Below are 25721 nucleotides of genomic sequence, written 5' to 3' on the forward strand. Positions count from 1 at the left end.
ACACATCCCTCCCCCTGAACAAATACCGATCACCTGATCCAACGGCAACTCATGTCATTTGCAGGACCCTTCTAGGCCTCAGTCAGACTCACCCCTGGAGCAGCTTGGTAACTCTGGCTCCCATTTGTTCAGGGCCTGGCATTGCACACGGCGGGGTCCTTTCATGACAAAGCCAGGCTGACACCTAAACTCCACAACTTCATTTAAGGAAAATAAGCTTCTGTTGACAGATACCAATATTCCATTTTCCACATTTGGAGGCGTACATTTGTTAGGTATAATGCACTGAGGGGCCGGGCCGCTCCAGATGCCCACTTGGTCATCTTTGCTGGTGCAGTATATGGAGGGCTCACCCACGAGATCAAACAGCTTTTTCCTTCCGCTTCCAAGATTGCAGCGGTAGGTCACCACAGATCCGTAGTGAAAATACTCTCTGTTGGTGCTAATGAAATCTCCATTGGCGATGGCTGGGGGTAGCCCACAAGGAATTCCTGGAAAAAGAAGCAGCAAGTTAACCAAAACAAAACCTTGGGACAGAGTCTTGCTGTCACCCAGGCTGGAGTGCAGTGGCACGATCACAGCTCACTGCAGCCTCCACTTCCGAGGTCAAGTAATCCTCCCACCTCAACCTCCCAAGCAGCTGGGATCACAGGCATGCACCACCGTGTCTGGTTTATTTTTATGTTTTTAGTAGAGATGGGGTTTGGCCATGTTGGGCAGGCTAGTCTTGAACTCCTGACCTTGAACAATCCGCCTGCCTCGGTCTTTCAAAGTGCTGGGATTATAAGCGTGAGCCACCGCACCCAGCCTGGTTTCTTAAAATTATACTTTATTGTAAATTTTGCTGACAGTTTTTTTAATTCCAAAAAACCAGAAGTAAATACTGACAATATTATTCTCATCTGATATTTGCTAATGTACAGACATGTTCTTACAGTTGTAAAATATTATGAGTTCTGCTCTACTCAGTTAACTTTATTTCACTAAATGTGTCCATATATTATTAGAGTCCACTTCTAGTTTTTTTGTTGTTTTTTTTCTTTTTTGAACAGAGTTTCACTCTGTTCCCCAGGCTGGAGTGCAGTGGCATGATCTTGGCTCACTGCAAACCCCGCCTCCCAGGTTTAAGCGATTTTCCTGCCTCAGCCTCCTGAGTAGCTAGGATTAGAGGCATACAGCACCACACATGGCTAACTTTTGTATTTTTAGTAGAGATGGAGTTTCACCATATTGGCCAGGCTGGTCTCGAACTCCTGACCTCAAGTGATCTGCAAACCTCAGCCTCCCAATATACTGGGATTACAGGCATGAGCCACTGTGCCTAGCCTATAGTCTATGTTTTTATTTCTCCTGCTAAATGAGAATATAACTATGTTATCTCACCATTATTAATTTGGTTCTCTCTCTATAGAAGGCATGTGCCTTTGTGGTATTGGATGTTAATATAATAAAGCATATAGCATAGCATTTTTTTTGAGACAGGGTCTTGCTCTGCTGCCCAGGCTGGAGTGCAGTGGCCGGATCATGGCTCACTGCAGCCTCAACCTCTCTGGCTCAAGCAATCCTCCCACGTCTCAGTCTCCCGAGTAGTTGGGACTATAGGCGTGTGCCACCATGCCCGTTTGATTTTTGTATTTTTTTGCAGAGACAGGGTTTCACCATGTTATACAGGCTCGAACTCCTGTACTCAAGCCATCTGCTCACCTAGTCCTCCCAAAGTGCTGGGATTACAAGTTTGAGTCACCACACATGGCTCAGTATGGCATCTTTATTAAATAGTAAGACCAAAAACTCTGGCAGGACTAATATAGACAAAGCACAAATATACAACATTACATATAATAAACATGATACTTACAGATTCAGAAGTAATAAAAAGAACTGGATACTTATCTACAGCCATACCACCCTGAATGTGCCCAATCTGGTCTGATCGTGGAAGAACTGAATACTGTGTCCTACTCTACTGTGGGGCAGTGCCCAGTCAGTATGTTGACCTTCTACAAAGTTGGTTCCTATTTATCCTCCCACCAACTGGGTTTGAAATTGCTGATTTCCTCACATCGTCCCAAAACCCAGGATTATGTACATTTTATATTCCTTTTTAGCTTGCAATTGCTCATTCCCTTTGCTCCCCAAAATGTAGAAAGCTCATCTTCCAAACAACTCACAGGGAAGACGGCATGATCCTGTTTAGACGAAGAATAAGAAGGAAGGAAGAGCTGCATGGCTTGAATATCCGATGTGATACTAAGAGCTTGCAGAGAGGATATAGGGTTTCTTTCACTAACTTTGTATTTGTTGACTTCACTGAAGAAAATGCTCTTCAAACTGTGAGGTGTTCAACCAACAGAGGAGGAAATTGGGGGCTGTTTAAATGAGCTCAAGACTAGTTTAAAATAAATTACACCTCGAGATAAGAAAAAAACAAAAACGCATTTCTAGGTGAAGGTGGAAGTTTGGGATGCTGTGAGCCATTTTAAGGATATGTATGACTGGATTCTTCAAATATCAGAAGGATACCATTTCCAAGAGGGATGAGATTCATTCTTTGTGATTCTAGGAGGACAACTCTAGGATTAAACAGTGGGGTGAATGGGGAAAGAGACTTCAACTCACGTTGACAAATTGGCGGCTTCGTGCTCCAATGGGCAGTATTGCCTGAGATGACACATTCAGCAGATGAGTGACCAATGAGTCGGTGCCTAAAGGCAAACAGTGGAAAATAATTGTGCTGTACATGCCTCATCGACGTCCTCACAGCATGCATATGTGGCAAACCAGAAGGATTACAATGTAGGAGAAGTCTAAGGCCTAGCCTAAACTTTACCTGTTGTTCCCAGCTTTTCTACTTCTTTTTCCTATTCTCTCACTATTGAAAGAAATATTTCTGCTCTAACTTCTCCTGGCCTATTTGCTTCTTCATATCTTGGCTTCATTGTGGACTGTACCTGGCACCAAAATAAAACAATTATTTTGTAGACCTGTTTGACTTTTTTTTTCATAAATTCTATTTTCTCTAAATATTATTTCTGCCATTTTTTGTTTGCATTTTTCCTTATTTTGTGTGTGTGTGTGCGCATTATATGATGTCATCTTACTTGAGACATGTTTTTTGTAAATACATGATTTGTTGCTCTTGATCTTATCTGGGAGACTTTGTCTTTCAACAAGAAGGTTAAACCACATGTATTGAGATACATGATGTATTTGATTTGCTTTCATCATCATTCTTTCACTGCCTTTTTCATTGATTTCACGATGCCCAATGACATTGATGAGGAGAAAGCAATGAATAAAATGACCTGACCCAACATGAGGGGGTTTATTTCTGGTGGAAGAGACAAATGCATTCCTTGCTATTCCTTTTCCTTCCCTCTCACTTACTATATGGAACAGATAGATTCAGCTGTTTTTAGTCATTCTAATAATTTAGAAATAAACCTAATAGGTTTTCCAATGAGGAATTTCATTTTGTATGTGTGCACACATATATTATACATATGCACACGACACATATTTAAACCTATTTTCTCAATTTTAGAGTCAAACTCTATATAGTCAGTCTACTCATCTTTAGTGTAATGTAAGTCTAGCCTACCTTTTACTGTCTCACATTTTCTAGTTTTATTGGTACGTTCTATGAGTTTAGAGAGATTATTAATAAGTTATGATTACATTGCCAAGTTTTTGTATTTTTGTTGTTGTTGTTGTTGAGATTTGTTTTGGAATTCATCATTCTCCTTTTAGAAAATTTGCTTATAAATTGCCTGGGAAACATACTTAAATGGTACAATTGTTGTGTCTTTGCTTATCCTTTAATGTGTACCTGAGCCTCTAGGTGTGAATATTAGCTTGGTGCAATAGAAATGCTACCTTATGCCATTTAGTGTTGTACAGAATCAATGTGGTGTCAATACATTTATTTCTTTTGCGGGTACTATATTTTCACGTTTTATTTCTGGGATCTGAGTTTTTTTCCTTTATCCCTGAAACACAGAAGTTTCCCTAGTGACGGCTAGGTATGGGCTTATTTGTTTACCCTTCTAGAATTTTTGTTACATGTATTTTGAATCCTGACACTGGGTTACATATGTCTTTCCTTTTTCATTTTTGGAGACAGGATCTCATTCTGTCATCCAGGCTGGAGTGCAGGGGTGCCATCACGGCTCACTGAAGCCTCAGCCTCCTGGGCTCAGGTGATCCTCCCACTTCAGTCTCCTGCCTAGCTGTGACTACAGGCACACACCACCACGCCCAGCTAATTTTTATACTTTTTTGTAGAGATGGGGTTTTGCCACGTTGCCCAGGCTGGTCTCGAGCTCCTGGGCTCAAGTGATCCTCTTGTCTCAGCCTCTCAATGTGTTGGGATTACAGGTGTGAGCCACTGTGCCTGCCTGTCTTCTCCTTTTCAGCTTTCCCCGCTGCATTCAGGGAAAATTTGGTTAACTCCTCTTACTCTTTGCTTTAATTTTCTGCAATATTCATTGTGAGATATATATATGTATGTATATGTGTGTGTATGTATATCACATGTATGAAATGAAATATATAAACACACTGAATATATATATTCCTTCATGTACAAACTTTATGGCTAGTTTCACAGAAGTATTTGCACAGTTGAATCTTATTACAAATATGAAAAGGAGAGTGTTCAGAAAGTTTCCCTGGTTTCTTGGCAGTAAATCTCTTTGTAAAATTTCTCCTGATTTTTCAGACTGGTCTCTTTTACATGTATTTCCTGTTTCTAGTCATAAGCTCAATGGTTTTCTGCTGTATGCCTTAGAGAGGTTCCCCCCTTATTCAGCAATGCAAGATGAGGAGGGTACAGTCAGGAAATTTATCAATTGTATTTAAAAATGCACCAAAAAAAAAAAAAAAAGAGAGAAAAGGAGACATTGGATTTATTCTAATTTTACTTTGTCAGATTCTAGGTGCTATGGTCTGTGAGGCCTAGGCTGGCAAATATGCTGGACACCACAAGCTTCCTTTCAGTACTGGTTGCAGTGGCACAAACATATCCCCTACTCACTACCTGGCTTAGCTGTTCCCATGAAGAGTGAGCTTGGGGCAGAGCCTCCACTGTGTGCTGAGCAAGGCTGAGCACCAACAGCTGGGCCGTGCGCTGTGAGCACCTGACGCTTGACATTTTCAAAGGGGCTCTGTTACAGGTTGAATTGTGTCTCCCCTGGATATGTTGAAGTCTTAACCCCCAGTCCCTGTGGATGTGATCTTATTTGGAAATACAATCTTTGCAGATGCAATCAAGTTAAGATGAGGTCACTAAGGTAGGCCCTAATCCAATATGCCTGGTGTCCTGATAAAACGGGAAAACTTTGGACAGAAACATGCACAGAGAGGAGAAGAGCATATGAGGACACAGACCCAGAGGGAAGACGGCCATGTGAGGACCGGGACAGAACAAATTGGAGTTCTACTGCCACACACCAAGGAAGGCCTGGGGCTCCAGAAGCTGGAAGATGCAATGAAGGATTCTACCCTACAGGATTCAGAGGGAGCATGGCCCTGTCAACACCTTGATTTTGGACTTCCATCCTCTAGAATAGAACTCCAAAAACTTCTGTTGTATTAAGCCGACCATTTTGTGTTACAGACATTCCTCAAGGATATTGCAGGTTCAGTTCCAGAACACCACAATAAAACAAATATCACAACAGATGAGTCATATGAATTTTTTGATTTCTCAGTGAGTCTAAAAGTTGTGTTTATACTATACGGTAGTCTATTAAGTGTGAAATAGAATTATATCTGAGAAAAGTCATACTTTAAAAAAATGATTTATTGATAAAAAATGCTAAAGATTATCTGACCTTCAATCAGTTGTAATCTTTTTGCTGGTGGAGGGTCTTGCCTCAAGGTTGATGGCTGCTGACTGCTCAGGGTGGTGGTTGCTGAAGGCTGGGGTGGCTGTGGCTATTTCTTAAGCTGAGACAACAATAAAGTTGCTGTATTGATTGACTCTTCCTTTCACAAAAGATTTTTCTAGCATGCAATGCTATTTGATAACATTTTACCATCTGAACTACTTTCAAAATTGGAGTCAATCCTCCCAGATACTGTTGCTGTTTTATCAACTGAGTTTATGTAATATTCTAAATCCTTTGTTGTCATTTTCACAATGCTCATGTCATCTTCACCAGGAAGAGACTCCACCTCAAAAAAAAAAAAAAAAAAAAAAAACCAAAAAAAAAAAAAAATAAAACACTTTCTCTGTTCATTCATAAGAAGGAACTCCTCATCTGTTCAACTTTGATCATGAATTTGTAGCAATTGAGTCACATCTTCAGGTTCCATTTCTGACTGTAATTCTCTTGCTATTTTCACCACATCTGCAGTTATTTCCTCTGCTGAAGTGTTGAACCTCTCAAAGTCAGCCATGAGGGTTGGAATTAACTTCTACCAAATTTCTGTTAATGTTGATATTTTAACCTCTTCCCATGAATCATGAATGTTCTTAATGATATGTATAATGATGAATTCTTTCCAGCAGTTGTCAACTTACTTTGCTCAGATCCATCAGAGGAATTACTGTCTGTGGGAACTGGCCTTACAAGATGTATTTCTTAAATAATGAAACTTGAAAGTCAAAATTACTCCTTCAGCCATAGTCTGCAGAATGGCTGCTGTGGTCAGCAGGCAGGAAAACTCCATTCATTTCAGTGTCCGTCTCCATTAGAGCTCTTGGCTGTCTAGGTGTAATGTCAATGAGCAGTAATATTTTGAAAGGAATCTGTTTTTCTGAGCACTAGATCTCAACAGTGGACTTAAAATATTCAGTAAACCATGTTGCAAACATACCTATGTTATCAGGCTTTGTTGTTGCATTTATAGACACAGGGAAGGTACATTTAGCATAATACTTACGGGCCCTAGAATTTTTAGAATGGTCAGTAAGCTTTGGCTTCAACTCAAAGTCACCAACGGCATTAGCTCCTAAAAAGTCATCCTGTTCTTTGAAGCTCTGAAGCCAGGCATTAACTTCTCCTCTCTAGCTATGAAAGTACAACAGATGACTGTTTTGTCTACATGGAAAATCTGTTATTTAGTGTAACACCTTCATCCATGATCTTAGCTAGATCTTCTAGATAACTTGCTGCAGCTTCTACATAAGCACTTGCTGCTTCACCTTGGATCTTTATGTTATGGAGAGGGCTTCTTTCCTTAAACCTCAAGGACCAAATTCTGCTAGCTTGCAGCTTTTATTCTGCAGCTTCCTCACCTCTGGCAGCTTTCACAGAACTGAAGAGAGTTAGGGCCTTGCTCAGGATTAGGCTTTGGCTTCAGAAATTGTGTCTAGTTTGATCTTGTATGTAGACCACTAAAACTTCTTCCCTATCAGCAATAAGGCTGTTTCACGTTTTATTATTCATGTGTTCACTGGAACAGTACTTTATATTTCCTTCAAGTACTTTTGCTTTGCCTTTACAACTCTCTAGCTGTTTGGCACATGAGGAATGGCTTTTGGCCTATCTTGGTTTTCAACATATCGTCCTCAGTAAGCTTAGTCATCCCTAGCTTTTGATTTCAGGTAAGAGATGCATGACTCCTCCCTTCATGTCAACACTTAAAGGCCAGTGTAGGGCTATTAAGTGGCCTAATTGTAGTATTATTGTGTCTCAGGGATTAGGGAGTCCTGAAGAGAGGGAGAGAGAAGGGGAATGTCTAGTCCATGGAGCAGTCAAAGCATGCACATTTATTGATCAAGTTTTCTGTCTTATATGGGTGCAGTTCGTAGGGACCCCAAACAATGACAATAGTCACATGAAAGATCACTGATGACAGATCACTATCATAGATGTGATAATAATGAAAACATCTGGGATATTGTGAGAATAACCAAAATGTCACACAGAGACACGAAGTGAACACACACTGTTGGATAAATGATACAACTGACATGCTTGTTGCAGTGTTGCCACAAGCCTTCAATTTATAAAAAGCATAACATCTGCAAAGTACAATAAAATGAGGAAGCCCTGTACTTTTTGATGCCAGCCCTAGCAAGGGATCATGCTGTTATCGTTAAGATTTGTTTTCTCACACAGCCACTACATGCCCTTCCCTTTCTTCCAGCAATGTCTACTCTGGGTTAGGGTTGTTTGTGGGCTTTGACTACTACACTCTTAATTATTTTTCCTTCCCATCCGGTGAACAGCATACTCTTTATATGTGCACTGCCCTGGTTTCCAGCAAGAATACAGATTTTTGCCCTAATCTTCTCCTATCGTTGTTCATTTCAATCAGGAGTTAACACCTGTGTTCAAGCCTCTTAAGAGCAGGTGGCAATAGCCTAGTTTCCAACCTGACATGTGGCTAGAAGGTAGTGTTGCTGTGCTGGAACTCTTAAATCAAGAGATATTGCTGCCAACTCACCCTGTAGTACAAGAATAGTTGATTCTGGATCCAACCTGGATGTCTGTGATCACGTGCACCATGCCATTCACTGGATCTGGAGGAGTTTTACATGATTTACCTATGGGAAAGAAAGTATTTTGGAGCCAGGTAGAGTAATCAGGACTCTCTTCAGTAAGTAAGGTCTCCATCAACATGTAGCTTGCTGAAGAAAATACGCAGTTCTGATGGTTCCACAGATTTTGCTACCTTGAGAAAACTCATCAGAGCACCTCAGGATCAGCCACCTACTAAGCCCCACTTTCAAAAAGACTTTCCCTCCAGATCTATCTAGATCTAGATTTAGATCTGTGTAGAGACCTTGCATCCCTTATCAGAATGTAAAAGTCACTTATGGCATTATTTACTACTAATATATTTCAAAGTTTGCAAAGGATTTCTTCCCACCTAGTTATTCAAACAGAATTTGTCTTCCTACACCATTTTTTCCCCTGATCGAGAGTCATGTATTATTTTCTTTCCTATAGGGAATGAAGATTTTCTCTACAAATATTCCTTGAAACATTCTCATAAAGTGAGCATTTCAAGCAATAATCAAGGATGTCCTACAAGAAAAACTTACATCCACCTATCTGAACACTTTTCAAAAAAGGTTTCTCATATCCCACATTTGAAAACATTCAATAAGAAGCTTTTGCAGACATGGGAAAGATCCAAAATGCAAGTTCACTCACGTTTACAGACATCTTTGGGACTCGACCACACCAGGTTATCCAGACATGTGATAGAGAACGGCCTCCCGTAGTACTCAGGACGGCATTCGTACTTTAAAGATGTCCCAATGGGAAAGTCATATGCATTGGTTTGGGTTTTCAACTTAGCAAACGGAAAATGATCCGGGGCTTTACAGTGACCTAGAGAACAAGAAATCAAGAATATCTGAGTTAATAAAAATATACCCAATGTGCTTCCTCTTTTCTCTTCTGGGGTAGATTGATGCCAGAAGAAAAGAAACTCTTAGTTATAAAACAAAAAACAAAAAACAACAAAACACACACACACACACATACACACACACACACACACACACACACACACACATAACTTCCCTGTAAAATGGAAGGGAAAGTTCCATTAGCATAGGCTTATAAGGAAGTATATTACCTGGAAGACTAGTCTGTTATCGGGTCTTTCTACTCATATAATTCAGTTAATTTTATTTTATTATTTTTTTATTTTTAGTATAATTGGAGTTTCACCATGTTGGCATTCTGATCTGGAACTCTTGACCTCAAATAATCTGTACTGGGATTACAGGTGTGAGCCACTGCGGCCAGCCTATTTTCATTGTTTTTGAGATAGGGTCTCACTCTGTCACCCAGGCTGGAGTGCAGTGGCACAGTCTCAGCTCACGGCAACCTCTGCCTCCCAGGCCTAAGTGATCCTCCCATCTCAGCCTCCCGAATAGCTGGGAACACAGGCAATTGCCACCACGCTCAGCTAATGCTCATATAATTTAATGTAAAGATAGCTCTGATTTAATTTTTCACATTTTTAGGACTCCAGAAAGAGTGTTTCTGCCCAGCTTCCACCTTTCGTGTCTGGTTTCCTTGTACTTCAAGGCATCAAAACTCCAATGAAAGGTTGACAAGCATGGGCAGGAACTCAAGACATTTCCTGGCAGCAGGAGCCACCAATTTTCTAGGTCAGATTTCTAAGCCAAACATTTCAATGAGGAGATACACAGGCATTTGTTTTTAATTCATATGATTCTAATGAAGGACTTTCCCACCACTCACCACCTCCTTGTTTTTTCATCAGTCCCTCCAGCTGCAAAGGTCATCAGGATCTGATGTATTGACCTACCTTAGAAACATTTATCATTGGTTTGGCATTCCATTGTGGCAAATGCACACAGAGAAACCATACTGTAATTATGGAAATATGGAGGGCCTGCGTTAGATATTTTGAACCCATTTGGGATGTGGGGAAATGAGCACTAACCCAGAATTCCACAGCGAGGGGAAGGGCTGCTCCAAACCCCATTCCCTTGAGGGTCACTTGTGCAGCGGATGGTGCTCTCTCCAATGAGGTCGAAGGTCATCCCTCTGTCTGGGTGAGGGTCACATGTGTAAGTTACAGCTTTTCCAAAGGGAAAGATTTCCAGAGGTTTTCCTGTGTGTCTCCCATTAGGAATAACTGGAGGACTTGGACAAAAGATTTCTGGAAAAAAGACAAAAGTTCTAAGTTTCATTCAGGAATTTCCCCAGAGGTATTCTGCAATTACAGGGTGCTATGATTGGTGTTGCTGAAAATATGCTAAGGAGGTGACAGTAGACATTAGGACTTCGAAGAGTTGGATTAAATGAGATGTCATTGAAAGTGTATTGGAAAGTACAAAAGAGATTTTTCTGTCCTGAATCATCCAGGTAGTAACAGTTCCTGGACTACAGAAACGTTACAACTTTAATGAAGTAGCAAAACATTCGAAGAGGAAAAATGACCACTTTTAAGGGTTACTCATTCGTTTAGTCAATATTTATTAATTGAGCACTTGTCCTGTGTCAGCCACTCATCAGGATCCTGGGGACGCAGTGCTGAGGAAGGAGCCTACGTTCTTGGGAAATATTTCTCAAATGCATATATGTGTGCTAATAATCTTAAATAGGTGAAACCTTCCACTGATTACTTACTGATACTGATCATCAATCTCTGTGATAACAATAGCCCTGTCACAGTGAACTGAAACGTAGTCAGGCCATTATAAAAAACTCCAAATGGATTCAGATTGCTTTGCTTTTGAAAATGGCTGTGTCTGTTGACAATTAATTTTCTCTTTTTACGTTCTGGCTCAGGTTTCAAGTTGTTACTCCTTTCTAGCCTCTACTGATTTGTTTAGAACAGTCTCTCCCTCATTTCTAATTGGCGTTTTTCCTTAGAACTGGAATTCGGAAGAAGCTACTTTAACTAGCAAGAGTTATGAAAAATCAGAGAAATCTTGAGTAGTCAATCAATGAGTTTTAATGCATGATAGTAGAACAGACACTTGTCATGCTGCTTCAAGGAGCACTGGATTACTTAGACAGCAAGAATCTCTGTATAAGTTGTGTTCTTACAAAATTTTCCTCTAACAAGCACTGTAAGATGTCCAAGTATATTTCTAACAACACAAACACATTTTAGTAAAATTTCATGGTCTTCTAAAGAAACATGGTTTCCAACTGTTAGAATCAAGAAATGAAGCAAACTTCTATCTACCATTGGGGAAATTACAAATAGTTAGACTAGGAGAAATCAGTAGTCTACCGATTATTGAACACATGGGGCTCTTTTTTTCAAAAATCAACTTATTATTTAAGAATCTCTCAGCATAAATGACTTAGGTACATGTTTTGAGAATTTAAGGAGTCTCCAACTGCTCGCCCTGTCTAGTATTGCAACCCACTTTTCCCTCATTCCTCAGTGCTTTGCTCTATTATCTTCATAGCATTGAATTTATTTTTTTTCTTGTCCCTCTCCCCACCTGAGGAGAAACAACATGGGGACAGGGAATTCGTTCGTCTTGTTCATTGATAAAACTCCAGTGGCTAGATGAACATCAGGCACAAAGTACGTGATCAATAAATATGATTAAATAAAGGCATGTTTAATATTTGTGTATTATCAAATACACACAAAAATTGTAGACTGATTGCACCTGATGGAAGAACAAAATGAAAAAGAAAGAAGGGAGGAAGGAAGGAAGAGAAAAAAGAAAGAAAGAGAGAAACAAAGTAAATTGTTAAAGCTTCACATTATCTGATCTCCCCTGAAACTCCTAGAAGCACACTACCATAGGCTTTATTGCTGTAGAACACAGAATACAGAAGGACAGAGACAGATCAGATGATTCCAAAGACAGGTGATGTACACATTGATTCACAGCCAAACATTATTAAAACAAGCAATTTTGAAATCAATAATTCGGACTAGAAAATTGAAGAACCCCATTAGGGGAGGTCATGGGTCAAATACTGAACAGATGAAGGGGAGAGACTGGCCTGAAATGTTACTCCTATTACTCACGTTCACACGCTGGAACACTGCTATTCCAAAGGCTTTCCATTCCAGCCAAGACACAGTAACTAGCAGAGCTGCCTTTTAATTGAAATCTAAAGGAGAAAATAGGAGTGAATAGTGAGCTGTTTCAGCCAAGAGGACTCTTGGTTCACAATCTAAGGCCCTGCCCCAAATCTCAGGATTTTGAGGACCAGAGGCCAGCAGGTGGCAGAGTTGCACAGGCTACGTTATTCTGGAAGCTCACAGTCTCCAGAAGGGAGCAATATAGAATGGCAAAATGCATTAGCTTGGTCACATGACAGTCCTGCTTGAATTGAAAAAGGTGGTCATGACATGGGCACCATCTCCTTGACCCAGGACCCAGGCTTGGAGTTTCACTGATTACTCCATGATAACCTGATAAATCACTCATTGTCATTATTAGAAACCCAGTCTTCTAATGCAATGCCTTCCTAACTCTGATGCTGGAACAGCAAGTAAAACAGCTCCCAGTTTGGAAAAGTGGGAAATAGCTGGTGAGAGAACGGAGATTGTCCTTTCATCTCCGCATCTGTGATGGCGTGAAGAAGGCTCACAAGGGCAGTTTGGGCTGCTGAAGAGTAAGCATGAATATTCTAGGGGAAAAAAGAATGAAGAGAGGACTTGATTTTTGTATGCAATAGTCGAAAATTCTCAGTTTCTGTTGGGCCCTGATGCCCTTCTAACTCTTACTGGGTGCTGGCATTTGGAGGCTGCCAAGATTCTGAGGAACATTTTGGGATCAGGTGCTTTGTTGCCCATGCTGGTCGGCTCCCGTGTAGAGATGTGCACCCTGTGCATCTGTGAAGAGCACTAGATGGACATAAACAAGGTAATGACCTCGCCGGAAATAGCAGCAGCTATCAGGACCCCAGCTCAGAGCCCAAGCCCATGAATAGCCAGATTATATGTGACTGAATTTTTTTAAAATGCTGATTTTTACATTTTCATTCCTATTACAAATTTCACTATAGATGGTTTAAAGAATTTACTGAAATGATTCTTAAATGATCCCAGTTATTAAGAATAAGCTTTTTGTTACTTGCAGTTTTTTTCTGGGACTCTCTAAATTACTCATGTTCTTTTTGCTTGTAAAACACGATTTGTTTTTCTTGAGATGGAGTTTCACTCTTGTCCACGCTGGATTGCAATGGTGCCATCGCGGCTCACTGCAAACTCTGCCTCCCAGGTTCCAGTGATTCTCGTGCCTCAGTAGCTGGGATTACAGGCAAATGCCACCATGCCCAGTTAACTTTTGTGTTTTTAGTAGAGACGGGGTTTCACCATGTTGGCCAGGTTTGTCTCCAACTCCTCTCTTCAGGTGATCTGCTCGCCTCAGATCAACCTCCCAAAGGTGCTGGGATTACAGGCATGAGCCACCGTGCCTGGCTGATATTTTTTACTTAATGTGTTACCCATATATTCATAACCAGTAGTTATACTTGCCTTTGAACTTGCCAGTTAATATATGTTCCAGTTTCCTCTTCATATCTCATGTTATTAGTTTTGTGCATTTCTTTCCTTTCTTCCTATGTATACTTTCAAAAGTTCATCTCTCTGAATGTGTGTGTGTGTGTGTGTGTGTGTGTGTGTGTGTGTCTTTCTTTTAAGCCAAACCAAATCTCCCCTTTTAAAACTAATTCCCAGCCCCATTTTCAATGTCCAGTAGGTCAGGCAAGCTCACACTCACCCTTCATCACAAACAAAATCCACTTTTGCTCCAAGCTGGAGACTACGTGGAAATAGCACACGACCATTAGGAAGTTGGCCCAGGGAGTCATCACAGGATTTCACTGGAGTAAAAGAAAAATGAACAGAAAATATTGGCATGTAGAGAATAAAGACGCAAGCTAAAAATATCAAACCAGACAAGAGTCTAGGCACCTTCACATCTGGGGGCTGCAGGGCTCCAGTCTCCCTGGGGTGTACAGCGCAGAGACGCAGCCCCTCTGAGGTCATAGCCGTGCTCACAGATGTAGAACACTTCCTGCCCAGGCTGAAAGTTGTCCTTGTCCCTTTGGGTACGCTCACCATGCAGGACATCTGGAGGCGGCTGACATACTGGGGAGAGAGAAACAAAGTATTGCTAATTTTCTCAATGTTAAACTGGCCAAGGGAATAATAATTACAAATCTATATATAATAATAAAGGTAAGATAAGAGCTTTATTATATTGATAACAAACTAAATACACAGGGCGAGGAAGATGTCTTGCCATCAGTCATAGAACTGACACATTGCAGAACTGTGACTAAAACAGAGGTATCCTCAATTCATTGCTTTTCATCTAAAGTATGCAACTAACATTCCGCAATGGACAGTTCCTTGTAGAATGCTTCCAATTACTGTTCACCCAGTACAAAATTGGGAGGAATGATGACTTTTTATATCTTCGTACTTCCTTTCTAGAAAGGCATCATCAATTTAGTCTTGCATTTTAGGCAATAAAGGAGTGCCCCTGCCCATGTCTCATCTAATAGTTCCCTCCGTCACCTATCACACCGGTGCAACAAACAACGTGCACACATCTACTCTCATCTCCTGTCAAGGCTTCTCTCAGCAGCCACCTGACATAGGGTGGTAATGAACTATGGGTCTCCTCTCTTCTTCATGCTATGAAGCAAGGTGCTGCCTAGTCATTCATTTCACGCCGGTGAGAAGGTTAGCAACTGTCTAGCAAAATCTAAAAGACCTACTGTCACCATAATGAGAGTGTATATTTCACACAACATATTGTAATGGCAGCTCTGGCTCTCTCTTAATATGTTGATCTGAACTCAGGAAATCAGGACACATTTGGATCTCAACTAAATTACATAAAACTGTTATAAAATGGAAAAAATAATTTCAGTTTGGCTTTGAGCAGACCAGTTCCCTTTTCTGGACTTCAGCTTTCTCAAGCATCAGATGGAGGATTGGACTAGAAAAATGACTTCTTTAAGGAGTATGTAAATACTCCGATGTTGTAATGTCCATTTTCAGGACTCATCACCCAGTGTTTCTCTTGTCTAATCAATGCTTGGTGATGTAATATTGAGGTGCTGTGCTGGTTAAATTTCTGTTGGCCCCCAGCCTCACACTTCTGCACTGTCTTTCGACTGCTAGCAATGGAAGGCTTAAAACTACCATCATTTGTCTTCCTTGATAGCTGGGCTCTAGTTAGGTTCTGTCAGTTGGAGGCATATATACCAAATTAAAAGGTAGGATAATGGCAGAATCTCTTCTACTTCTAGAAGTGGCTCAGACAGTGGCAGTATAGATGACTTTAGTGAGCAGCTACAGCTTCAATTCTAGTGATGCCAATGACTTTGGCTCCAACAATATCAGCTGCATTCTGGCAGCAGTGGTGGCTCCTGCAGCATTAGCAGCTTTCAGGGAGCTGCCTGCTCAGTGGGAGGGGCTGGCCATTTCAGCATCAGTACAGGCTCCTGTGCTTTAGACTGGGAGCCACAGCAGCTCCCTGATCTCTGGTAACTCTGCCTTCGTCTTATTGCTTTTCCTGCCCTTCTAACATCTTTGTGACCTATTAGCTGTGATATGGTTTGGCTCTGTGTCCCCACCCAAATCTCATGTCAAACTGTAATTCCCATTGTTGGAAGAGGAGCCTGGCGGGAAGTGACTGGATCATGGAGGTGGTTTCTTTTCTTTTTTTTTTTTTGTTCTCCCAACTTTATTGAGATAATTGACAAATACAAATGGTTTAGCACTATTGCCCTAGTGCTGTCCTGTGATAGAGTTCTCTCGAGATCTGCTTGTTTAAAAGTGTGTAGCACCTCTACTTTGCTCTCTCTCTCTCTCCTGCCAACCATATGAAGATATGTGTGCTTCCTCTTTGCCTTCCACCATGATTGTAACTTTCCTGAGGTGTCCCTAGCCATGCCTCCTGTACAGCCTACAGAACTCTGAGTCAATTAAACCTCTTTTCTTTATAAATTACCCAGTCTCAAGTAGTTCTTTACAGGAATGTGAGAACAGACTAATACAACCTGCGTGAAATCCCTCACTCCTTGAAAGTATCTAGAGTAAGTTTTGATGGCATGACTGAATGTTGATTAGCAAAGCCAAGGCTTGGAGTGAGGTGGACTTGCATTTCAGTTTTGTCTGCAAGTTAGTATCTTAGAAAGTTATTTACTCATCAGACAAAGGGTTAATATCCAGAACCTAAAAAGAACTCAAACAAATTTACAAGAAAAAAACAAACAGCCCCATCAAAAAGTGGGCAAAGGATATGAACAGACATTTCTCAAAAGAAGACATTCATACAGCCAACAGACACATGAAAAAATGCTCACCATCACTGGCCATCAGAGAAATGCAAATCAAAACCACAATGAGATACCATCTCACACCAGTTAGAATGGCAATCATTAAAAAGTCAGGAAACAACAGGTGCTGGATAGGATGTAGAGAAATAGGAACACTTTTACACTCTTGGTAGGATTGTAAACTAGTTCAACCATTGTGGAAAACAGTATGGTGATTCCTCAAGGATATAGAACTAGATGTACCATATGACCCAGCCATCCCATTACTGGGTATATACCCAAAGGATCATAAATCATGCTGCTATAAAGACACATGCACATGTATGTTTATTGTGGCACTATTCACAATAGCAAAGACTTGGAATCAACCCAAATGTCCATCAGTGACAGACTGGATTAAGAAAATGTAGCACATATACACCATGGAATACTATGCAGCCATAAAAAAGGAAGAGTTTGTGTCCTTTGTGGGGACATGGATACAGCTGGAAACCATCATTCTCAGCAAACTATCGCAAGAACAGAAAACCAAACACCGCATGTTCTCACTCATAGGTGGAAACTGAACAATGAGATCACCTGGACTCAGGAAGGGGAACACACACACTGGGGCCTATCATGGGGGGTGGGGAGAGGGGAGGGATTGCTCTGGGAGTTATACCTGATGTAAATGACGAGTTGATGGGTGCTGACGAGTTGATGGGTGCAGCACACCAACATCACAAGTATACATATGTAACAAACCTGCACGTTATGCACATGTACCCTAGAACTTAAAGTATAATAATAATAATAATAATAATAATAATAAAGAAAGTTATCTGAGCTCTCTAAGGCACATATTCTCTGTAAAACATCGAGACCCGGCGTGGTGGCTCATGCCGATAATCCCAGCACTTTGGGAGGCCAAGGTGGGTAGGTTGCTTGAGCTGAGGAGTTTGAGACCAGCCTGGGTAAAATAGTGAGACTCTATCTGTACAAAAAAACATAAAAATCTTAACCAGGCATGGTGGCATGCACCAATAGTCCTAGCTACTTGTGAGACTCAGGCAGGAGAATTGCTTGACCCAGGGAGGCAGAGGTTGAAGTAAGCCATCATCGCACCACTGCAGCCCAACCTGAGTGACAGATCAAGACAGTATCTCAAGCAAAACAAAACAGACAAACATAGAACAACTGGTAACTACCTAATAACTTTGTTTTAAAGGTTACAATTCACATGTAGCCTGTATCATAGTGCCTGGCCACAGGAATCACTGCTTTTGTATCAACAATTATTATACTCAAAAGTAATTGACAGATCTGTTTATAAGAACCCCAAAGAAACATCATATTCCTTGCCCAGGTTGAGCTTTGCTTCTCAATTTCAGCACATGTGTATGTACACATACCTTCTGAATTTCATGTTCACTGTCTAGAAAATTTGCTCCCGACTCTGCTCAGTACACATCCCACCCCCTGAACAAATACTAATCTCCTGATCCAACAGCAATGCATGTCATTTGCAGGGACCTTCTAGGCCTCAGTCAGACTCACCCCTGGAGCAGCTTGGTAACTCTGGCTCCCATTTGTTCAGGGCCTGGCATTGCACACGGCGGGGTCCTTTCATGACAAAGCCAGGCTGACACCTAAACTCCACAACTTCATTTAAGGAAAATAAGCTTCTGTTGACAGATACCAATATTCCATTTTCCACATTTGGAGGCGTACATTTGTTAGGTATAATGCACTGAGGGGCTGGGCCGCTCCAGATGCCCACTTGATCTTCATTGCTGGTGCAGTATATGGAGGGCTCACCCACGAGCTCAAACACCTTTCTCCCTCCGCTTCCAAGACTGCAGCGGTAGGTCACCACAGATCCATAGTGAAAATACTCTTTGTTAGCACTAAAGACATCTCCGTTGTTTATGGTGGGTGGTAGCCCACAAGAAATTTCTGGGGAAAGGAAGAGAAAGTTAAGTAACAGTCAGTTTAAATAATGAATGACAAGCATCTCATGAGTCACTAAACTTTAGCTATTTTTACGTTCATTATTTGCTTTTAATCTTTGCTAACACAAAGGTTACATTTTTATAAAGTTGTAACTTCAGTGTCCTGCCTTTCTTACTTATATGATTTGCTATAGTATTTGCATGCATGTATTCACTCGATCCACATTCTTTTCATTTTAAATAGCTCTTTGATCTTGGTGTTATAGAGTTTATACAGTTTTCTCCTCTTCTTTCCCATTTGCTTTCTTAATTTCCATTTTTGTTATTAACTGAGGTTAGCTTTTTTAGAAAAATAAAATACAAAAACATTTGCTAAAAGATAAATTATAAGGGATGAGAGAAAACACAAATACACACAGTAGGAAAAAGAATTTAAACATACTTTTATATATATGAGACTATTTATAAAACTGTAGATGACTGGGGGTTAAATAATTGAAAACCTAAATGATATAAATGGAAATACAAATTGCCAAAATTCATTCATAAAGATACTTCCAAATGTAATTTCAAGGTTTCACAATATATAAAAGATATGAAGCTTACCAACTCATTTCATCAAATCTAAGTTTGATATCATAAGATGATATCTGTGTAAAAGTGATCATATATTAGTCCACCAAAACCCCTAAATACATTAATAATGTAGCAATAGTACATAGTATACTGTATTGCTATAAACTAGAAGAAAATTACTTCAACCCAAATCCCAAAAAACTTGGAATTAAAAATGAGTGAATTTAATCAGATAAATTTGGACATAAATGAATTAATTAAAATTAAAAATAAAAATTTTTCAGGCTCTGCTTCTAGTAATAGTAATCTCAACAATTCAAATAAAATATTGCGCCAACCATCCACCCTCAAGAAAGGCTAGAAATACTGAAAAATCAAAAATATTTATCTGTGAAGGCAGCAGAAAGCTAACAAACTAGTAAAGCATTCCTGGGCCATGATCTAGGAGAAGATGAAAATCCAGTTGAGAGCTGGGTAGTTGGGCTTGGCAACTGGGCTGCTTATTGTATCAGGAATGGGCAACTGAGAGACTGAACAGACTTTTGATTGTCTCATGAAGTTAAGGGACGACGATGGAAGTCCAGGGCCTGCCCCTAATGGAAAGCCTGGTAATACCTTCTGATGTGTTCTGAGGCCACAAGAACTAGGCCGTGGTAATCAGGGTTAACTGAAAAAAAATCTGCTGTCTCAGAGACTGGAACTAGTACTTCAAGTACTGGTACTGTGGCTGGCCCCAGAAAATCACAGTTCCTGAGACTGAATTAGAGTGGTCCTAGATTGCTAATGTCCCCAGATGCCTGCAGAAACAAGACAAAAGTTCTATCTGGAAGAAGATGGGTTATCTAAGGCCTTGAAATTATTTCTACAGATACATTTTCAAATATAATTCCTGATACACAAAGATAACCAGATACTTGGAGAGATAAAATAACACACACAATTACTGATGACAGAAACTGACCCATTAGAACTACAGATCTGTTGAAGGATATAATTGAAACTTGCAAGAACTAGAAACTATTAAAAAGAACAGGGTGGGGTGTGGTGGTTCACGCCTGTAATCCTAACACTTTGGGAGGCTGAGGAGAGTGGATCACTTGAGCTCAGGAGTTTGAGGCCAGCCTGGGCAACTTGGCGAAACCCCACCTCAAAAAAAAAAAAAAAAAAAAAGCCGGGTGTGCAGGTGTGGTGGTGCACACCTGCATTTTCAGCTACTCAAGTGGCTGAGGCGGGAGAACTGCTTGAGCCTGTGAAGGTGGAGGCTTCAGTGAGCTGTGATTATGCCACTGTGCTCCAACCTGGGCAACAAAGTGAGACCCTGTCTCAAAAAAAAAAAAAAAAAAAAAAAAAAAAAACGAAGAGGGCAGATTTGGAAAATAAAAAAAACTCTAGAATTCTAAAAGTAAAATATGATTGCTGAAATTAAGAGTTTGTGTGAGATTAATAGCAGGTTAGAATCTGAAAGAAAATCAATGAACTGAAAGCTAGAACAGAAGAAAATACTCAGAACAAAGCAACAATAAATAAAAAGATTAAAAAATACAGACTAACTACATAGAAGAATAAAGCCTAACATGTTTAACTGAAGCCCCTCAATGAGAAGAGAGAGATAACAGAGCATAAACAACATTTGAAGAAGTAATAACTGGGAATTTTCCAAGACTGATGCAAGACATCATTAAATTACAGATCCAAAAGGCTATACAGGCCTGGCGTGGTGGGTCACGCCTGTAATCCTAGCAGTTTGGGAGGCTGAGGTGGGCACATCACCTTCTGTCAGGAGTTCGAGACCAGCCTGGTCAAAATGGTGAAACTCCATCTCTACTAAAAGTATGAAAATTAGCCAGGCATGGAGGCACAGGCCTGTAATCGCAGCTACTTGGGAGGCTGAGGTGGGTTGATAACTTGAACCCAGGAGGCTGAGGTTGCAGTGAGCCGAGATATCACACCACTGCACTCCAACCCAGGTGATAAGAGTGAAATTCTGTCAAAAAACAAACAAACAAACAAAAAAACCAACTATGCAAACCCAAGCAATACAAAGAAATTCTTACCTAGACACAACACAGTAATATTGTAAAAAATCTATTTTAAAGTGTAATCCATTTTAAAAGAAACCAAGAAACATGGACAATAACCTTCAAAGGAACCACAATTAGAAAAATGTTTAAAGAATTTGTTTTCAGAAGATCTACAATACAAAAATGCCAGAGACTTTTTCAGGCTGAAGGAAAATAGTTTCATATAGAATGGACAGAATTGCAATAACAAGGAAACACACCAGAAAGAGCTCATATGTGAGTATGTTTTCATTTAGGATCTTTGTGATAGAGAAAACTTCTTCAATGATTAGAAGAAACACAAGATGCAAGTAAATATTTTATTATGGGCTGGGGGTGCACGGCATGCCTGAAGATCACACAAAGGTTGGTCAGTGCGAGGAATGGAGAGAGAGAGAGAGAAGGGGACACATCGGCCAACGCCTTTCTTGGGGACCAGAGTATGACCCAGCAGGCATCTCCCATGGGGAGTTCTAACTGGTGAGTTTAAAGAAAGCAGGCACATGTTCCAGGAAGGCATGCTGTGACTGAGAGGTGGTCATGGCAGCATATCTGCGAAGTCCATGCAGGGCACAGAGGTCAGGGATGCGAGTCAAGTAGGTTTTATCTAGCTGTCCCATAGAGAGGTGGTCACCAGGAGGCAGTTGTATAAGACAGATATCTGGCTCGACCACATTGAAAACTGGGAGGAGGTACAGAACTAGAAAGGGCAATAAGGGTGACTAAGCTCTGCTTCTGGCATGAGAAAGGTAAACATATTCTAAATGGATGCTGAGGTAACATGAAAATTCTAAGAATTCACTACGGTGTAAATATAAATAAATACTGTTTTTATTTATTTTGAAATATAGTGTCTTTGAAATATAGAATATATGTAATTTGTTAAATCAAGTGTAACCTAAAGCCTTACATAGTTTAAGCTCAGCCTCAAGGTTTCTCTGTACACTGCGAATTATAATAAGTGAAGATGTAAACAGACCGTAGACTACTCTTATGCCAATCATCGAGTTTTGGCCAATCACATGTGGCCAACTGTTTGAACTGTCTTCAAATAAGGCAAACGCTGAGCTATAACCAATCCGGCTGTTTTTGTATCTCACTTCTGTTTTCTGTACATCACTTTCCTTTTTCTGTTCATAAATCCTCTTCTACCATGCAGCTGGACTGGAGTTTCTGGCCTACTCTGGCTCAGGAGGCTGCCTGATTTGCTAATCGTTCATTGCTCAATTAAACTCTTTTAAATTTAATTCAGCTGAAGCTTTTCTTTTTGCAAAATGTATGACAACAATACAAAAAGAGGGGGAAGACAAATGGAATTAAATATTAATAGTTTGGGTACTTGCATTGTTTGGAGAGTGGTAAAAGCACAATTTTAGTAGACTATAGTAAATCAAGGATGTCTATCTCTAGAGTAGTCATTTAAGAATAACTTAAAAGCTACTGGGGAAAATAGAATAATAAAAATACTGGATAAATTAAAAAATGTGAGAAATGAGGAATAAAGGAACAAACACATGAAACAAAGAGAAAACAAATAATCAAGAGTTAGACTTATCAGTAACTAGATTAAATTTATTTATTTATTTTAAATTTTTATTATTAAATTTAAATGTTCCAAACACACCAATGAACAACTAAGAAAGATCGAATAAAACAACAAAACCTTACTATGTGATGTTTATAAGAGAGAAGTTTTAAATATAAGACAAAGAAGGGCTGAAAGTAAAAGATTTAAAACACACATAATACAAAAACAAGAAAAAAAGTTTATATAGTTGTGTTAATGTACAAAGTAGATTTTAAGGCAAGAAGTATTATAAGAGGTAAAGAGAGACATTTCATTATGATAAAATAGTCAGTTCAGCAGAAAGAATGAACCAAAATTTTCATGCATTTAATAACATGTTTAAAATACATAAAGTAAAGATTGCTAGAACAAAGAGGAAAGACAGGCAAATTCATAGTCATAGTTTGGGATTGTAATGGGTTGAATAACCACTGTCCTCCTTAAAAAATATCTGTGTCCTAATCTCTGAAACCAGTGAATGTGACCCAATTTGGAGAGTCTTTGTAGATACAATCAAGTTAATGATCTTGAGTTGTGACCATCCTGGATTGCCAGGGTGGCCTCTAAATCCATGTCCAGTGTCTTCATAAGAGACAGAAGAGCAAAGGAAACACACAGTGGAGAAGGTGACGAGAAGATGGAGGCCGAGAAGGAAATGATGCATCTATGAGTCAAAGAACATTGAAGATTGCCAGCAGCCACTGGAAAGAAGTCTGGAGAGAGGCACAAACCAGCTTGCAGATGGAACCAATCCTATTGACATCTTAACTGGATTTCTGGCCTCCAAACTTTAAGAGAATAAATTTCTCTTCTTTGAAGCCACCAAGTTTGTGGTAATTTGTTACAGCAGCCCTGGGAAACTAATACAGATATTTTACACATGCCTCTTGGTAACTGAGAGAACAAGTGGAGGGCAAAAAGATTGTTCTAAACCACATTTTCCTAAATGACATTTCTAGAAAGTGAAGCAAAATAACTTACATTCGTTTCAAGTGCATACATAACATTTTACCAAAATCGACCATATTCTGGGCTATAAAACACATCTCAAGAGGTCTCAAATGATTAAATTAATGAAAGAATGGTAACTAGAAGACCTTTAAATATTTAGAAATTAAGTAATGCCCTTCTAAATAGCCTATGGGTCAGAGGAGATATTAAAAGGGAAATTAGAAAGCTTTTATGTACAATGATAATAAAAATATGAAGATCGTGGGAAATAAAACAGTTTTAGAGAAAAATTTATAGGTTAAATGTACATATTAGAAAAACAAAGGTTGGAAACAAATTAATTAGTGTCAAGAATTTAGGAGTGGAGGAGTACCCAAAACTTAAAGCAGAAATCAATAAAAGAGAAAATAGTCATACACTAAAGAAAAAACAAGAAAGTTAAAAGTTGTTTTTCTGAAAAGCTTAGTAAAATTGATAAAGACCCAGTAAAGCTAATCAAATGAAAAGAAGCAAAAGATATTACCAATATCAGAAATTAATGAGTGTAAGGGTATCACTACAGAATTTACAGCCTAATATGAGGCTAATATGAGGATATAATAAACAGCATTATGCTGATAACTTAGGAAATCTAAATAAAATGAGTAAATTCCTTGAAAAATACAACTTACCCCAATGAATTCAATAAGATATAAAACAATAAATAGTTTTATAGCTATTAAAGAAATTAAATCCTGACAACAACAGCAACAACAAACCCTCAGGTACAGATTGTTTCGCTGCTGAATTCTTCCAAACATATAAGGAAAAATAATGTTAATGTTACACAAATTATTCCAGAGACTAGAAAAAATAAATAATTTTTAACACATTTTGTGAGGCCAACATAATCTTGATGCCCAAACCTGATAAGGATATTAAAATAAAAGCAAATTATAATCCAAGATCTCTTGAGAACATAAATGCAAATTTTCTAAACAAAATATTATGAAACTGAATCCAGTAATATTTCCAAAGGATGATACAATGATCAAAGTGAGGTTTACCTTGACTGATTTTAAATATTAAATCAATGTTACAATATTACAATAAAAATATGAGCAATCCTGCACACACATATGCATACTCCCCATACATAGGATAATCATTTATAACACATGACAAACAACATAGGTTTATTCTAGGAATTCAGTGTTTGTCTTTTAAACATCAATCAATGTAATATATTAGATTAACAGAGTGAAAAAGAAACATGATAATCTCAATACATGCATAGTGATCAATTAGAACTAACATTTACAAATCTTTTAGTAATTAGAAATAAAGGGGAGTTTCCTTAATCTAATAAAGGATATCATGCAAAAACTACAGCATACATCATGATTTATGATGACTATTAAAAGCCTTGTAGCCTTGTATCATCTCTTCTATTCAATATTGTACTGGAGGTTCTAGCGGATGCAATAAAGCAAGAGAAATAAACAAAAGACATAAGAAAGGAAAAAATGTAAAAACTTTGTCAGATTCATAGATGACAAAATTACACAGCAAATTCAAAAGAATCCACAGGTAAACTATTCAATTTATAAGTAAATTTAACAAAATTGCGGAGCTGAAATGAAACAGGTGCGTATCTAAGAAGTAAATAATTAGAGAATGAAATTTTAAAACTAAGATGTAAAAATAAAGATAATGAAATATGTACATGGCTTCTATAATGTAAATTAACAAGTATTATTAAAAGAAATTAAAGAAGACTTCAAAATGGGAGGATATATCATATTCATAAATTTGAACTTCAAAACTGTAAATTTATTACTTGTCCACAAATTGATCTACTGAGTCAACAGAAACTTAATACAAATTCAAGTAGGATTCTTTATGTGGAAATTGACAAGTTGATTCTAAATTTTATATG

At 39.1% G+C, this 25721-nt stretch overlaps 1 protein-coding gene across 2 annotated transcripts in view; it reads right to left on the bottom strand.

The window, feature by feature from the left end:
- Positions 1-25721, bottom strand: part of CR1 (complement C3b/C4b receptor 1 (Knops blood group)) — a 214650-nt gene that overhangs the window by 168024 nt on the left and 20905 nt on the right. For both annotated transcript variants that reach the window (XM_073011539.1, XM_073011538.1), the window contains exons 5-13: positions 18255-18653; positions 14338-14514; positions 14144-14246; positions 12442-12527; positions 10381-10599; positions 9111-9290; positions 8398-8497; positions 2620-2705; positions 93-491 (exon numbers count right to left, since the gene is read on the bottom strand). In XM_073011539.1, coding sequence (XP_072867640.1) covers positions 93-491; positions 2620-2705; positions 8398-8497; positions 9111-9290; positions 10381-10599; positions 12442-12527; positions 14144-14246; positions 14338-14514; positions 18255-18653 — 1749 coding nt within the window. The remainder of the gene's footprint in view (positions 1-92; positions 492-2619; positions 2706-8397; positions 8498-9110; positions 9291-10380; positions 10600-12441; positions 12528-14143; positions 14247-14337; positions 14515-18254; positions 18654-25721) is intronic.

This window comes from Chlorocebus sabaeus, chromosome 25, assembly GCF_047675955.1.
Source record: "Chlorocebus sabaeus isolate Y175 chromosome 25, mChlSab1.0.hap1, whole genome shotgun sequence".
In the NCBI taxonomy this organism is placed as follows: domain Eukaryota; kingdom Metazoa; phylum Chordata; class Mammalia; order Primates; family Cercopithecidae; genus Chlorocebus; species Chlorocebus sabaeus.